Source organism: Aedes aegypti, chromosome 3 (assembly GCF_002204515.2).
Source record: "Aedes aegypti strain LVP_AGWG chromosome 3, AaegL5.0 Primary Assembly, whole genome shotgun sequence".
Classification (NCBI taxonomy): domain Eukaryota; kingdom Metazoa; phylum Arthropoda; class Insecta; order Diptera; family Culicidae; genus Aedes; species Aedes aegypti.
The window spans coordinates 297397302-297412632 of record NC_035109.1 but is presented as its reverse complement, the minus strand read 5'-3'; the positions used below and the strand labels follow the sequence as shown (position 1 = coordinate 297412632).

The following is a 15331-nucleotide window of genomic DNA, read 5'->3' as shown; positions in this document are numbered from 1 at the left end:
TTTAGTGAAGAAAAATTCACTGTTTGTTCCAGCTTGATCGAAAGAGCTCATCTTTCTAAGTATAATACGATGTTATTGCACTTCAATATCTCAATGTTGATATTTTAAATGATTTAAAAAGATTTCAATCCGTCGAATCAATGACATTTCAATTTACACAATGACAGTTCGTCCCGAAGTAAAATTTGCCGAGGGGTGATTCAAAAGTGATTTCCATACAAATTTCAAATGTGTTTTAAAAATAGTTCCAGGTAACGGAAAATTGTTAAACTTTGGATTCTAGTTTAATTTTTGACGTAGATTCAGAATATGTAAGAAAATTGATACCCCTAAACAAGCCAATTGACATTTCTTTTCAACAGCGTACTGCGATAAAAGAAATATGCTTTTCTAGAGCATTTCTTGCAAGAAATTTCCCACGCATTGAGATAGGCGATTACTTTTCTGTTGAAGTGCATACTTCGCTTTAAGGCTGATTTGCTGCTGAAAAGAAAAGTAATCACCTATTTCGATGCGTGGGGAATTTCTTCCAGGAAATGATCAAGAAAATCACTTTTCTTTGATCGCAATATTGTAAGTTCGGTCAATCATAAGAAAATGTAGTTTGCCGAAAATGGATTTCTCTCGATATTCATGCAAGATTCCCTACTTCGGAAGTAGGACGCATTAGAGCGCATCCGGATGCAAATCGAATGCACCACTTCCGAAGTTAGGTATCTTTCATAGATTCTGAGAAAAATCCAAGTTCGGCGAGAAACCGATTCCAACTTTTTACCGCGCCGACAAAACGCAGTTCAGAAGAAATGTCATTTCAAACGAAACTCTCTGTAGGAAATTTCTTGACCCATTCAGTCAAGGAATTTCTTTACTTTTCTTGAGCGAAACAGCATACTTAGCTTTAAGCTTAGCACTGAGCCATACTGAAGGTGTCTGGGTTCGATTCCCGGTCGGTCCAGGATCTTTTCGTAGTGGATATTTCCTTGACTTCCCTGGTCATAGTGTATCATCGTACACTCAATATTAACTCCTCATTGGATACATGTGCCAACCTACATGGATTTTTGCAATGGGGGTTTGCAAATGCAATGTATGTGCTAAATCAATGATCTATCGCCAATCCTTCATTCCATTCAAAGTATGATGACACATACCTTTCATTGATTACTTTTACCAAATGTATTGATGGTGCATATCAATTCAAGGGATATTATTCTGTTGCTTTTAGTATAGAAAATACACATTCATGGTTAGTTTTTAAATTAAAGATATTTCGAATGAGCTCGCGATCAACTCTATACTTATTTCAATGATGTAAGTGATGTATGTTCCACAAATTCCTGTCGTTACTCGTTTTGGTTGTATCACATAATCCTGTTTCCGACGGATCCAACTTTCGATCGAATCCTATTCGTTCGAATCAACGGCCCACTTGATTTTGCTGGCATAAACGAGAATGCAAAGCTGTTTTTGATCGAAAGAGCATTCGAACGTAAACAAGAATAGGGGTGATAGAGAATACATGGTACAAATGAAGTCAATGAAAATGAGAAATTTACCAAGGTATGTGCAGCTGTACCAAAGACACATTAAATACCTCCATGTCCCTGACAGTTGTCCAAAAATTTATGGCTCATAAGGTAATCTAGATTGCCGTGAAAAGTGTACTGCGATCTGTCAAACTTGAGTACCTTTTGCACTACCGAGGGACCAAACGCAGTACTAGAGGTGGTATCCAATCATAGCCCGAGTGGGACGGACCTGGCTGCACCTTTATTTCAGGGGGCTATTTTCTTGAGTGCTACTTGCCACACGATATACGAATGCAAAATGGCAACATTGGCAAAAAAAAGCTCTCAGTTAATAACTGCTCCATCGGTTCACTAAAACTTGAGATTTGCTTCCACAAAGTTTTGATGATAATTGTTAGAGTGAGACAAAAGTTAGGGAAAATAACACGGTCTCCCGTGTCCCCTTAAGGTGATTATAAAACGAAGCCAAACTTCAAATTTTCAAGTGCACAAGACGATAGTGGGCTTATTCACAAATTTCATAACGCTGAAGGGGGTGGGTGGGTGTCCTCACGATGTTACGGCTCATACAAAATTTGTAGAATATTCATACAAAAAGCGTTACAAAGGGGTGGGTGGGTGTCAAAAATGGTCATTTTCAGCGTTATGAAATAAATGAATGAGCCCAGTATCTGACAACAGTTCGCGTTGAAAACCAATCAAATTGCTTACTTGCAGGTGTGGCTTCGTTCTATAATCACCTTAACTGCTCGAATAGTTCAGCAGAAAGTTAGAAACGGTTTTGGTTCAGTGTGCTGAAATTTATAAATAAAAACTGACCGTTCTACATTCGGGTTTTAAACGCGATCAAAATCTCCGTCTAAAACATTATTTAATCAAACAATCAACGGAAAGGACCCTCTTGCAGTAAGCATCCACCATGTCATCCTCGCCAGGCGACGGTCGTTATGCATTCAATTCCCCGGAGAACAAAGACGCCAAACCGCTCTACAACTCCACGGACAATTTCCTACCGCTCGGCTTCAGCACCCCTCAGCACAGAAACAGTGGACTGCACAGCTCGCACAACCGGAACTACTATTCGGCACAGCCTAAGTACATGCTCCCAAGGCAGCGCGGATTCCACAACCGGAACCGGAACCCTCAACACCCGCAACAGCAGCAGCAGCAACAACAGGGCAACAGTGGTTCCCCAGCTAATGACGAAGAACGCCCTCCCCAGCAGTGGAGGAACTTCCACAACCGCGATTGGAAAGGGCAAAACTTCCAACAGCGGTCTCACAAAAATCGGTTCCAGCAACAGAATTTCCAGCGGAATAACCGTTCTGGGATGGGAAACAATCAGGTAAGCTATAGATAGAGTAAGGCTCAAGTGACTCAAACTCATATTCGTACAGGGCACTGTTTCCACACCAGGGCTGGTAGCAGATCTCTCTTTAGCGACTTGGTCTCTATTTTAAAGCTTCTCTAAAATTTTGATGAATTGTTTCTAAAGACTCCATTGTAATCACAATGAGGCGAAATTCTAAGGCTCCCGAGTTATTCTCAGATTTTTCGAGAACAAGCTTCAGGAATTATTTTCACTATTGACTGTTTAACGATAAACTTGCGACGATCGACGCGCCACCATGTTTCATATAACGAAGGAAATTAGAACTAACTTGGAGGTGATGATTTGGAGGTTATTTGGCAATTTGGAGGTTAAAATCCCCTCCAAACACTAGCGATTTTGCGGTGGGATGTTGACGTTTGATGACGAATAGATCGACTAGCGTTTTATACGAAAAACGCAACAGAAGAGGTTAATGTGACTCAGTTATTGATTAAAGAAAAAGTAAACAAAGAGAGCCTCTCAATGTTAGATAGAATCTTTTTAGGATACTAACGGAATCCTTTCTGGATGCTAGCGGAATCCTTCCACGATGCTTGCAGAATCTTTTCAGGATACTGCCAGAATCATTTCAGATTGCAAGTAGAATCATTACAGGATGCTAACGAAATCCTTTAGTGATGCTAGCGGACTTCTTTTTTTTTTCAGAGGAGGAATCCTATTAAGATGCTAGCGGAATCCTTTCAGGATGGTAGAGGAATTCTTTCAGGATGCTAACGGAAAGCTCCGGATGTTTCAGAATCCTTCTTGGATGCTTGAAAAATTCTTCTGGAATGCTTTAAAGGATGAAAGAAAATTTTGAGAGATGCCTACAGAAAAAGTGTTTCTTTAATCCTTCCGGCATGCTTGTAGAATCCTTCCGAGATACTCGAGATACTTCAACAAGTTCTTCAAGAACTTCTTTCTGAAAACTTTCATGAATCATCGGGATGGTACACAAATTATGTCACGCTAAATTTCAACTTTTTCGACCCCCTTCCCTCATTTTATCACGCTTTTTGTATGAGTCCTCCAAACATTTTGTAAGGGTTGTCACGCTTGGCTTGACCCCCTCCCCCCCTTTAAGCGTGACATCATTTGTGCATGACCCCATAAAAACGATTTCTTTAGAAACTTCCACTAGAATATTTTCAGGGACTCGAAGAGATTTTTTTACCAATTCTTCTCTCTTCCATCCACTTTTCAAAAAATGCTTAGAGGTTTTTTACCAGAACTTACAAGTTTCAAGTTTCTCAGGGAGTACTTCGATTTTATTTCTAAAATCTAGTCTATTCCTCCAGATATTTTCCCCCTATTCGTCCAACCGAAGGATTCAATTATTACTCTAGTAGATTTCCTAGAGATTCCTACCGAAAATCTTCCCAGAAAATACACAAAGGTTCATTCCACAATTTTTTAAGAAATTCTTTTGGGGAGTTTTCCAAGAATTCCTACGCTTTCACTGGAAGCATTAAAGTGTCGGTGTTTTTTTTTTAACTTGCTCAAGAGTCTATGAGTTCTTATATTTGAATATTGACAATTCGAGTGACAATTAGAAGTTCGGCAGTCAAAACTTCGGCGAAGTTCGGCGTCGGCATTCTAATTTGGTGCTTCGCCGACGCATAAGGATCGCCTTTGTCGGCGTAGCACTTAGGTAGTATGCCGACGCCGAACTTCGGCGAACTTTCGGTGATATTTAATATCTCTTATGAAGTTCGGTCTAAAGTTAATCTGAATGAACAATATTTGATCGAATATATTGAATATATTCGAAAAATATTCTTAAAACATCTATGTAAGGGAATTCTCGACAATATTTTTGACCGTTTCGTTTTCTTCGTAATGCGGGATTTTTTTCGGCCAAAAATTCTGAAATTTGGCAATAAAAATTGCTTATATGGTAAAAGTACTGCTGCGAAATTTGAGCCGAATGGCTTAAAAAAACACCCGTAAGAACAAAGCTGCTGAAAATATGACTTGTGGTATTTTTTTTTTTACTTAACTCGTTTATTTGGCAGGCTCGGGTGCCGTAGGGCATAACAGAGCCGAAATCTTTTCTTTTTTTTTTACATTGTTTACATTTTGAATATTGTATTTATTTTAAAAACTATGTTAGTTTGGGGAAGTTTCAAGGTTAGTGAATACATTTATACAACAGGAAAGGAAAGGATTTTTCGGGATGTCTTAAGCTATTTAGTATACTATGTTGATGGGACAGGATATCCTGATCTGTAACGAAACTTAACAGAAACAGTTTGTGGGAGACACGACGAGAAGAGGACAATTTGAAGGGGAAAAAGAAAGACAGGGAACGAACACAATCAAACTCGGATATTGATACGCTTCAAAAACAGATAGATTAAATTCATATATTCTAAATCAAGGCCCGCCAACACTTCCCTGACAGGTTTCTGCTGTTTTCCCTGGATCCGGAGAGTTTCAGTCAGTTCAGATCTGATGCCACGATGCTCACTGCATCCCCACACAACATGTTCGATATCCTGGTAAGCCACGCCGCAAACACAGAGATTGCTTTCTGAGAGCCCAATACGGTGGGTATGCGCATTTAACGAATAGTGATTGGACATAAGCCGACACATGACACGAATGAAATCACGGCTCATGCCCAACCCCTTGAACCATGGTTTTTTCGACACCTGTGGAAATATGGAATGCAGCCATCTACCCATTTCTCCGTCTCTCCATTTCTGTTGCCAGCTGATCAAGGTCTCCCGACGGGCCAATGCAAAAAATTCATCGAAGGCGATTTGACGCTCGCAAACATCGCCTTCTTTAGCGCCTACCTTAGCCAGAGAGTCCGCTTTCTCATTGCCCGGAATGGAGCAATGAGAAGGGACCCAAGCTAGGGTAATAGTGTAAGAGCGATTTGACAAAGCACTCAATGTTTGGCGTATTCTATTCAGTAAATACGCTGAGTGCTTCACCGGCTTCATTGATCGAACAGCCTCCAGAGAGCTTAGACTGTCGGAAAAAATGAAGAAGTGCTCGGGTGGGAGAGAACTGATGTACTCTAAGGCGTAATGTATAGCTGCTAGCTCAGCAACATATACAGAGCATGGCTTTTGAAGCATGAAGAAGGCGCTATGAAAAACGTTGTAAACCAGTGATATCATCCATTTTTGACCCATCAGTGAAGAACTGTCGGTTCTCGCTGACATGCCAGAATTTACTTGCAAACATGGGAGGGATAAACTTTGAACGAAAGTGATCTGGTATACCATGGATATCTTGCTTCATGGACAAATCAAATACTACAGTGGAACAGTCGAAGTCTAGGAAGTTATCACGATTGGTGCTAACCGAAGGGCTGACCTCCAGCGTCATGTACCAGTAGTACACACTCATGAAACGAGTTTGAGGGTTATGTTCAAGCAGCTTTTCGAAGTTTTCAATAACCAATGGATTGAGAATCTCACAACGGATAAGGAACCTGAGTGTTAACTCCGCGAAACGATCTGTCAGGGGCTGTACTCCTGCAAGTACCTCTAAACTCATTGTGTGAGTCGAGTTCATGCAGCCTAGCGCGATGCGAAGACAGCGGTACTGAATCCGCTGAATCTTCAGCATATGTGTTTTCGCCGCGGATTGAAAACAAAAGCTACCGTACTCTAAGACCGACAAGATGGTTGTTTGGTACAGCTTGATCAGATCTTCCGGATGGGCTCCCCACCATGTTCCGGTTATAGTTCGCATGAAGTTGATTCGTTTTTGGCATTTCTGTGTCAGATACGCAATGTGTTTCCCACAGGTGCATTTGGCGTCAAACCAGACCCCGAGATATTTAGAAGACATGCTATGAGTGATTGTCTTACCCATGAGTGTAAGCGGAAACTTGGCAGGTTTGTGTTTCTTTGAAAGTTTTCTCCGTAGAGAATTCGATACCCAGCTTTAAGGCCCAAGTAGACAAATTGTCCAGAGTATCTTGTAAGGGTCCTTGTAGTTCGGCTGCTGTTGATCCTGTTACAGAAACAACACAGTCGTCTGCAAGCTGTCTTAACGAGCAATTTTCCATGAGACAGTCATCAATGTCTCTCACATAAAAATTATAAAGAAGGGGACTCAGACATGACCCCTGCACAGTGGCGGTCCTTCAAACAAAGGTCGGACAAAACCTCAAATACGTCTCAAATTGCTTGATAATGGTAATCTATTGATTATCTTGGATGCCTGATATCATCCCTTTGGAAATAACAGTCAAATTGAAAATTCGATTTTCTAGTGAAATTGGTCCAAATTAAGTTTTTTTCATTTAATCGTATAAAAAGGCTATTACTACATTTTTTGTCGTTGTAATGCAGAAGTTTGTGCATAAACGTGAACAAGAGGTACAAATTTATCTTCCATTTAGTAATTCCACTAAAATTTCAAACGAATTATGACAAATCATAGAGATTTGAATGATGAAATCGATAAATAATAATGAAAAATGAAAATGGAATTTACACCTCTAGGGGCAAAAAGGGGCAAGAAAAACTATTGCACGTTTAAAAGTATGGAAGATTTGCTGGTTCATAGTGAGTGACTCATTTTCCCGAAACACTTCACATAAAACGTACGAAGTTTTGAAAATTCAACAAAATTTTGGAGAAAGATTGTTTGAAACTATTTTTGTTACAAACAACCACTTGATATGTTGAAATCTATATAACTATAGCCAAAACTAAGGCTTATAACTACGCTTTCAAATGGAACCTATTGAGCTTAAATCGGTTATGATTTCGTTGAGATACAGCTGTTTGAAGTTTGCTAGGTGAATCATAGTTGATGAATTTCGAGCAGTCCAATTTTGCTGACTTTCCCACACTTACGATGCTGCCAAAAATCGAAAACAGAACAGATCAATCTCAAATTTTGAGAAATTGACGCTCAATAGTACATAAGTCTATAAAAAATATTGACGACTGATTTTGAGAACATGAATTTTTGAGGTTTTGTCCGGCCATGCGCCACTGTGCCCTGGGGGAGACCCATGTAGCTAATTCGTGAAACTGACAAGTTGCCATGAGTAAAACTCATATGCTTCTCGGACAACAAATTATACAAAAAAATGTTCAAAACTGATGAAAGGCCACTTTCTTGAAGTTTGTCTGAAAGGATATCAACACAAACTGAGTCAAAAGCACCCTTAATATCCAAAAACACTGAACCCATCTGCTCCTTTTGGGCAAAGGCAAGTTGAATTTCTGAAGAAAGCAGCGCAAGACAGTCGTTCGTTCCTTTGGCTCTGCTAAAACCAAACTGCGTATCTGACAGCATGCCATTCGATTCAACCCATTTATCCAGTCGAAAGAGAATCATCTTCTCTAACAACTTGCGAATACACGACAACATCGCAATTGGACGGTACGAATTATAGTTCGACGCGGGTTTCCCGGGTTTTTGGATGGCTATTACTCTCACCTGCCTCCAGTCATCCGGAACAATGTTACACTCCAGTAAGTGATTGAACAAGTTCAAAAGGCGCCTCTTTGCGAGGTCAGGGAGGCCCTTAAGCAAACTGAACTTGATTCGATCCATTCCTGGAGCGGAATTGTTACATGAAAGGAGAGCAAGTGGAATTCAACCATTGAAAACGATCTATCTATGGCGTCCCTATCCACCGGAATATCTCGACGTACGCGATCAACAGGAACGGAATCCGGACAAACTTTCTTAGCGAAATCGATAATCCACCGAGGAGAGCTCTCTCGATCCTCATTAACTGACGATGTATTACGCATTCTTCTTCCGACGGTCCAAAGCGTTCTCAACGAGGTCTCACGCGATAATCCTTCCACAAAATGACGCCAATAACCGCTTTTCTTCGCTTTGACCAAGCTTTTAAACTTGCGTTCAAGTGAAGAATAGCGCTCATAGTTGTCAATTGAACCACGTTTCCGAAAGTCTTTAAACGCGGCGGATTTCTCGCGATAGAGTTCCTTACACTCGTCATCCCACCACGGATTGGGAGGCTTCTTACGAACCGACGGACCTGGCACAGGACGGCGTTGTGCTTGGAGCGCGCTGTTGAGAATTAACTCGGATAAAAATCGATACTCTTCCAACGGAGGAAGTACTTCTATCGCTTGTTCTCTATCAATGATCGTTTCCGCGTACTTTCCCCAGTCAATGTGTTTCGTGAGGTCGTAGGCGAGATCCATGGATGAAGACTGTTTTGTTCCATTGGAACTACGATCGGCAAGTGGTCGCTACCATGGGGATCCTAGATTACCCTCCATGAACAATCCAGCGATAACGAGCTTGAACATATTGAGAGGTCTAAACGGCTATCCCTAGGACTTCCATCTTGAGCTGGAGGTGCCACTCATGTAACTTCCCCAGTGTTGAGAATTGTCATATTGAAGTCGTCGCAGAGGTCATATATCAACGTTGATCGGTGATCGTCATACAGCTCCCCCCAGCCTGTTCCGTGGGAGTTGAAATCCCCAATGAACAACCGTGGTTCAGGCATAACTGAGCAGATATGAGAGAGATCTCTGCGAGATATCGCCGTTCTCGGAGGAAGATATATGGAGGTGACACTGAGGCTTTTGCCTCGGATAGTCACCTGACATGCAACGACTTCAATGCCTGACATCTGCGGCAGATCGACTCTGTAGAATGAGTGATGCTTTTTGATCCCCAAAAGCACCCCTCCATATGAGTCGGATCGATCCAGGCGAATAATATTAAAATCATTGAAAGGAAGGGTCACATCAGGTGTTAGCCATGTTTCTGATAACGCAAAAACATCGCACTGTAAATTATTAACTAAAAATTTAAAACTATCTAATTTAGGCATAATACTACGACAGTTCCAGTGTAGAACAGAAATCACATCTTCAACCTCTGTGGATAATTTATCCATCAAAAGATATGATCGTTGCAAGGAGGGGCATTCTAGAAGCCAGCTGCTTCAAAAGAGGAGTCACACATGGAAGCAATCCTTTGACAATGTTCTTCACTGCGTCGGAAGCATTGAAGAAATTAAGGATGATATCCACAATGCCAGAAAGCGTAAACATTGGAACGCCCTGAGGTTGCCCTAGGTGCTCCGAATGCGAACTTTCTGGCTGAGTAGTCTGAAATTTTGGGGTATTTGGGATTTTAGATTTTCCCGGTAGTGGCGGAAAGTCTCTTTCTTCTTGGAGTTGGAATCCAGAAGGTGTGAATGCTTTGAGACTTTCGCGACAGGCTTAGTATTTTTCATGGTTGGAGGGTCAACACTGCTAGGCAGATTCCGAGGCTTTTTTGTGGGTCTCTGGAGTCTCACACGCTTCCTCGATTTACCCTTGAAAACGAAGGAAATTCCTTCACCAACCTCAGAGTCGGAGCCTTGATCATCAAGAGGCAACTTGTGGTATTATCCTATTTAACTTTTTTATAGTTTGATTCCTCATAGTATCAGAGGTTTTTGGTATGATTCTATGAGGGATCAAACTCTGATCTTTTGGTTTATCTTTTATGTTTCGTTTTATTTTTTTGGTTCCCGTTTAGTCCCTTCTTGATGCCTATTTCAGACAAGAGATATCTAAAGTTCCTTTTTTCAAGACGCTCAGTCGCTACCAGCCCTGCATACTTGATAAAAAAAAACATCAATTCTCGATTACTTTTTCAAATCGACGTAAGTAACTTTCATATGGTTTTGAGAAAATTAATTCAGAAGAATCACAACCTGTTTTTTAAAACTGTTTTAAAATTAATCAACTTTTTAATTATTTTTCGCCGTGTACATCGCTTAAATTTTGCATACATTGAGCTCGCGTTCAAAAACTAGGGAGTTCCAGTTATTTCCCACAAAAAAAAAATATTACAAAATGATAAGCCGATTTATTCAGTTACTTTCGACGTTTTTCTACCAGTGTAAAATCGGCTCAAGTAGTGTTTTGTTTTGATTCGTGGTTAAGTCACTTTGTCTCTCCATACAGCGGGGCGGCGAAAGTAGTGGTTAGGTTGCGAAAGTTGAGAATCTTACTTTCGTCGTTTTGTAAATCCGGAAATTAAACGTTTTAAAAGTGAAAAATCGAGTTGGTTCAGAGCGCAACGTGTAGAATTTCGTCTGCGAAACACGTAGAATCGATAAAGTAAGTTTGTATACTTTTTTGATTTGAGTCTGTTAGAATAAGTTTTCGAGAATTATATATTTTTCGACTTCAAAATATTTTAGGGTTGGAGTAGGGGAATTTGGGGCATAATGGACACATCAAGCAAATGCTTGTTTTAAGACCATACAGTGATATTTAGTATATAGTACTATTTTCAACTTCAGTTCCTATAGTCATATAAAAACAGTGTTTATACAAAACTTTTACACATTTCCTTTACTGCCCATAAACACATAATTGTCCCATGTGAATAGGAAATCCAGCAAACGTGGGACTGACATGCATTTATGGACAGTTTAAAGAATAGATTAAAAGCTCTTGATTTATGTAAAAAAGTTCTTATTTATTCCTTGATTTTGTTAAATAAATTGCAGTTTCCTTATTCCCTCCCCTTGGTTATGCGACCTTGCCGCGATGGGAGGGCATAATCCATTAGCCCATATGATGGAAACCAAAGGCGTAACCTGTAGTGGTGGTATCACATTTTGGCATTTTTTGCTTATAGCCGCGTCATAATTCATATGGCATAGACGCAATAATATCTCGGATGTGATCCAACAGACATTCTGCGTCATTGATAGAATTGATGCCCATTTCAAATAATTAATCTATTCGAAGTGGACATTAATACTATTGGTAACGTTCAGTTTGCCTTTTGCTAACCAGAATGATCCGCAGCCACTCTTACTATTAGCTAGCTAGATACATCGTTATCATATACGACGTAGGGAATACTTAGGAACTCTTAGGAAAATGACTAGTAGATTCACTGAGTAGAAATAAGTGGCGAAAGTCTTATTTTAATATGGTCTTTACATTGCCATAATAAGAAATACCTCTTTTGTAACAGCGGTATAAATAATCTAATTCCAGCTTCATTTTCGCAAAATTTACAAGTAGAAAGTAGGCGTTGTGAAGCATTGCATTTGCCACCGAAAAGTGAATCTTGTAGGAGACTGTAATAGAAGCCTAAGGTAACTTTACTCTTCAATATTCACTATAAAAATGACTATGGAAAGTAAGACGCTGAGATCGATCATTAGGGTACACTTGCTAGTTTCGAAAATTTTTTGAACAGACAAGGAAAGCGACTTTTTTTCTTTAAGGATATATGAATGTAATGACCAATAAATACTTTTGACAACAACAAATGAAATTAACTAGAACTACTACTAAAAAGCCTAATTTTGTTAAGACTTGACGACAATTGACATTTAGTAGAGTAATCAGAATAGCACTTGAATGACAAATTATTCAAAACCATTTCGACTAGACAGTATTAGTAATGACACTACTACACTACTATTTCAAACAAATTCTGATGGAGCTGCTGATTTTCATAATGCTTCCTTTTCTCAGAAGCAAGGGAATATGGGTACTATTCAAAAACTACCACGTCACAATACTAATAAAAAAACAGTGTTCATGTGGGCGCCATTGCCTAGTCCGTCTGAGTATTGGTCCTGGTAGAGGGGAAACTTGGCAAAAGCCAGACCGAGGGTTCAGCCTTGACAAGTTAAGCTGTCAGGCAGCTCCAACTGAATACCATACAAAAAAAAAAAAAAAAAAAAATTGCAGTTTCCTTATTAGTGTTATTATAGGTACAATAGGTCTACTATAGGTACAATGGAGCTTAAACGATAATCGAAACTATTTATTTCGATCATTTCTTTTTTAGCAAAATCGAGCTGTAATAAAAAGTCACTAATGCAACTTTAGGGGACTGTCTACCAAGGATATACCGACCCTATCATTTGATAGTTTTTTACAAACTTGATGTGGAAACAGTGCGAATATGAAACTGACTCACTTCTTCTCTTCTTCTTCTCCTTGGCATTAACGTCCCAACTGGGACATAGCCGGCTTCTCAGCTTAGTGTTCTTATAAGCACTTCCACAGTTATTAACTGAGAGCTTTCTTTGCCTAAGCTGCCATTTTCGCATTTGTATATCGTGTGACTCACTGTAACTTTAAATTGGGATCCTTTCTCACATGTTAAAATTCTATTGCAGAGCACAACAGATAATCATGGCGGCAAATACGACGTAAACGACTACGTTCACCCCTCGATGTTGGAAGATCCCTGGCGACAGCTAGTGCAGCAGAATGAACGGAACAAGAGCCAGGAAGCAGACTCCAGTGACGGTGGCGGGGGAGGGGGAAGCGGAAGCGATGTCGGGGAAGATTGAGAAGGGTCGAGTTTTGAACACTGTGTAATTGTTATGGAAGGGTATCGGGATTCCTAACAGTTGAGAAACAAAAAACTGATGTTAATTCGATAAGACAATTGAATTAAATGAAATACATTCTCAAATTAATTATTAATAAACGAAATTTTTATTGATGTTTGTAATGTACGTTCCGAAAGACGTATATTAGAGGACACCAACAGCCCAGATAAGTATCTTGAATTGAGTAATATTGTTTGTTATAACAAACTCAAACTCCAGTTTAAGACAAGTGAAATTGAAAGAGTTGGTTTCTTAAATCACCCATACGCTGTAAACTGTAGTTGCATACGATATCGAGAAAGCATTCACTCAGGAGCAATCTTGCTTGGGTGTTTGCTTGGATTTGATAGTCTTTGAAAGCTGCACGAAATCAAGAGCTACAAAGATTACCAATTGGATTTGCCAAGCTGCGATTCTGCGAAATTTAGTGTTTGCGGATGCCCTCAAGAGGGAGGCTTATCGCCGCTTTTATGTAATCTCGTAGCAGGAGCTTAATAATTTTGGTTTCCCAACGTATGGATTTACCGATGAATATCTCACTTAGGGCCGATTTCTTCACCTTCGCTTTAGCCGTAAACCACGTTTACCCATACGATTAAACCAGGTTTAAGGCCTAAGCGGTGGTGAAGAAACCGCTTATTAGACAGTGGATATCTCGCTTAACTTATGATAACGCTTCTTCTTCTTCTTGGCATTAACGTCCCCACTGGGACAGAGCTGGCTTCTCAGCTTAGTGTTCTTATGAGCACTTCCACAGTTATTAACTGAGAGCATTCTTTGCCTAAGTTGCCTTTTCCGCATTCGTATATTAAGATTAATTGTGTGGCAGGTACGATTATACTCTATGCCCAGGGAAGGAAATTTCCATTACGAAAAGATCCTGGACCGACCGGGAATCGAACCCAGACACCTTCAGCATGGCTTTGCTTTGTAGCCGCGGACTCTAACCACTCGACTAACGAAGGCCCCTAACGCCCTAAAATTCTTTCGGTAACCACGAGTGTAGTATGGTTGTTTCACAGACTTTGCGTTTTAGGAATCCGCGGTCAACATACTGGGATATTGAATTATTTGCGATCAAAATTCATGGACATTCTCAATCCATCAAAAACCTAAGTGATTTGGATGATGCCGTTGATACTACAACATCCCAAATTATGGGAACTTTCTAAGAAGCATGTGCGGTCTGTGAAGACTACAAGAGGTATCCCATGGTAGAATATCGATTTGACTCGACTCAGGAAACAATGTAGAAGGAGTTGGAACATACGCCGTTCAACTGGTTTAGAGTCGGCTCGCAAGGCTTACAAGAAAGCTCTTCAATCTGCTGAACGATCCGGCTAGAGAAACCTTCGAACAAATGTTTCCAGTTTGAGAGAAGTCAGTCGTCTGAACAAAATCCTTGCAAAGCCTAAGGATTTTCAAGTGATCAAAATTCGCTTACTTAATAGTGACCTTACTTCTTCTGATGAGGAAGTTTTAGGCGTGATATTACTGTGAAGTTCACCCCGAAAGGAGGACATACGTCGTATGAAGAAGCGAGGAGTTCTAGACCAAACAGTCAGACCTCTTTTCTTCTGAAAGTCTGGAACGCATTATCGATCATCACATGTCTATTTGGCAAACATGTATCTTCATATGAATCAACCAATCTGGAAAGTTCGCAGTGACTCTCTTACACAAAGTTTGTATACGGTACCGAGAAAGCAAGGCTGTCTTCTTGGATATTATGGGGGCCTTTGATAACTTTTTCGGGACGGACCATATTTGAGTGATTATTTCAAAATTTACCTTATAAACTCATCATCTCGTAGAACAAAACTTTCTTTATTTTGGCTATTCTATCAACCTATGAACTTTTTGGGGTCAAATTCAGACCAGCACAATTGTGCTGGTCCGTCCCCAAGGCGGTCGATGTTCGAAAAAAAATATTTTTTTTAATTTTTTTTAATTGTTCCAGTCATGTCTTTTTGAAAAATTTTGGACCCGTATTTTTTTATTTCGTCATTAGGGTGCTCTTTCGTGGAATAGGGTGACCAAAAATCCAGAAATAATTTTGTTTGTTTTTATGTACATTAAAATTAAAAAAAAAAATAC

The 15331-nt window shown here is 39.9% G+C and overlaps 1 protein-coding gene across 1 annotated transcript; it reads left to right on the top strand.

Annotated features, from left to right (window-relative positions):
* Positions 1–2327: 2327 nt before the first annotated feature.
* On the top strand, positions 2328–13337 carry LOC5577089 (splicing factor, arginine/serine-rich 15). The gene is made up of 2 exons (XM_001663136.2): positions 2328–2874; positions 13016–13337. Exons 1-2 carry the CDS (start codon positions 2449–2451, stop codon positions 13190–13192), a joined length of 603 nt encoding a protein of 200 aa, XP_001663186.1. The 5' UTR covers positions 2328–2448; the 3' UTR covers positions 13193–13337.
* Positions 13338–15331: the final 1994 nt, after the last annotated feature.

What these genes read in the sequence shown, in the direction of transcription:
- LOC5577089 (XM_001663136.2), top strand. Translation starts at nt 2,449, where the DNA reads ATGTCATCCTCGCCAGGCGACGGTCGTTATGCATTCAATTCCCCGGAG. An exon ending in CTGGGATGGGAAACAATCAG is followed by an intron (nt 2,875 to 13,015) that starts GTAAGCTATAGA and finishes ATTCTATTGCAG; the next exon opens with AGCACAACAGATAATCATGG.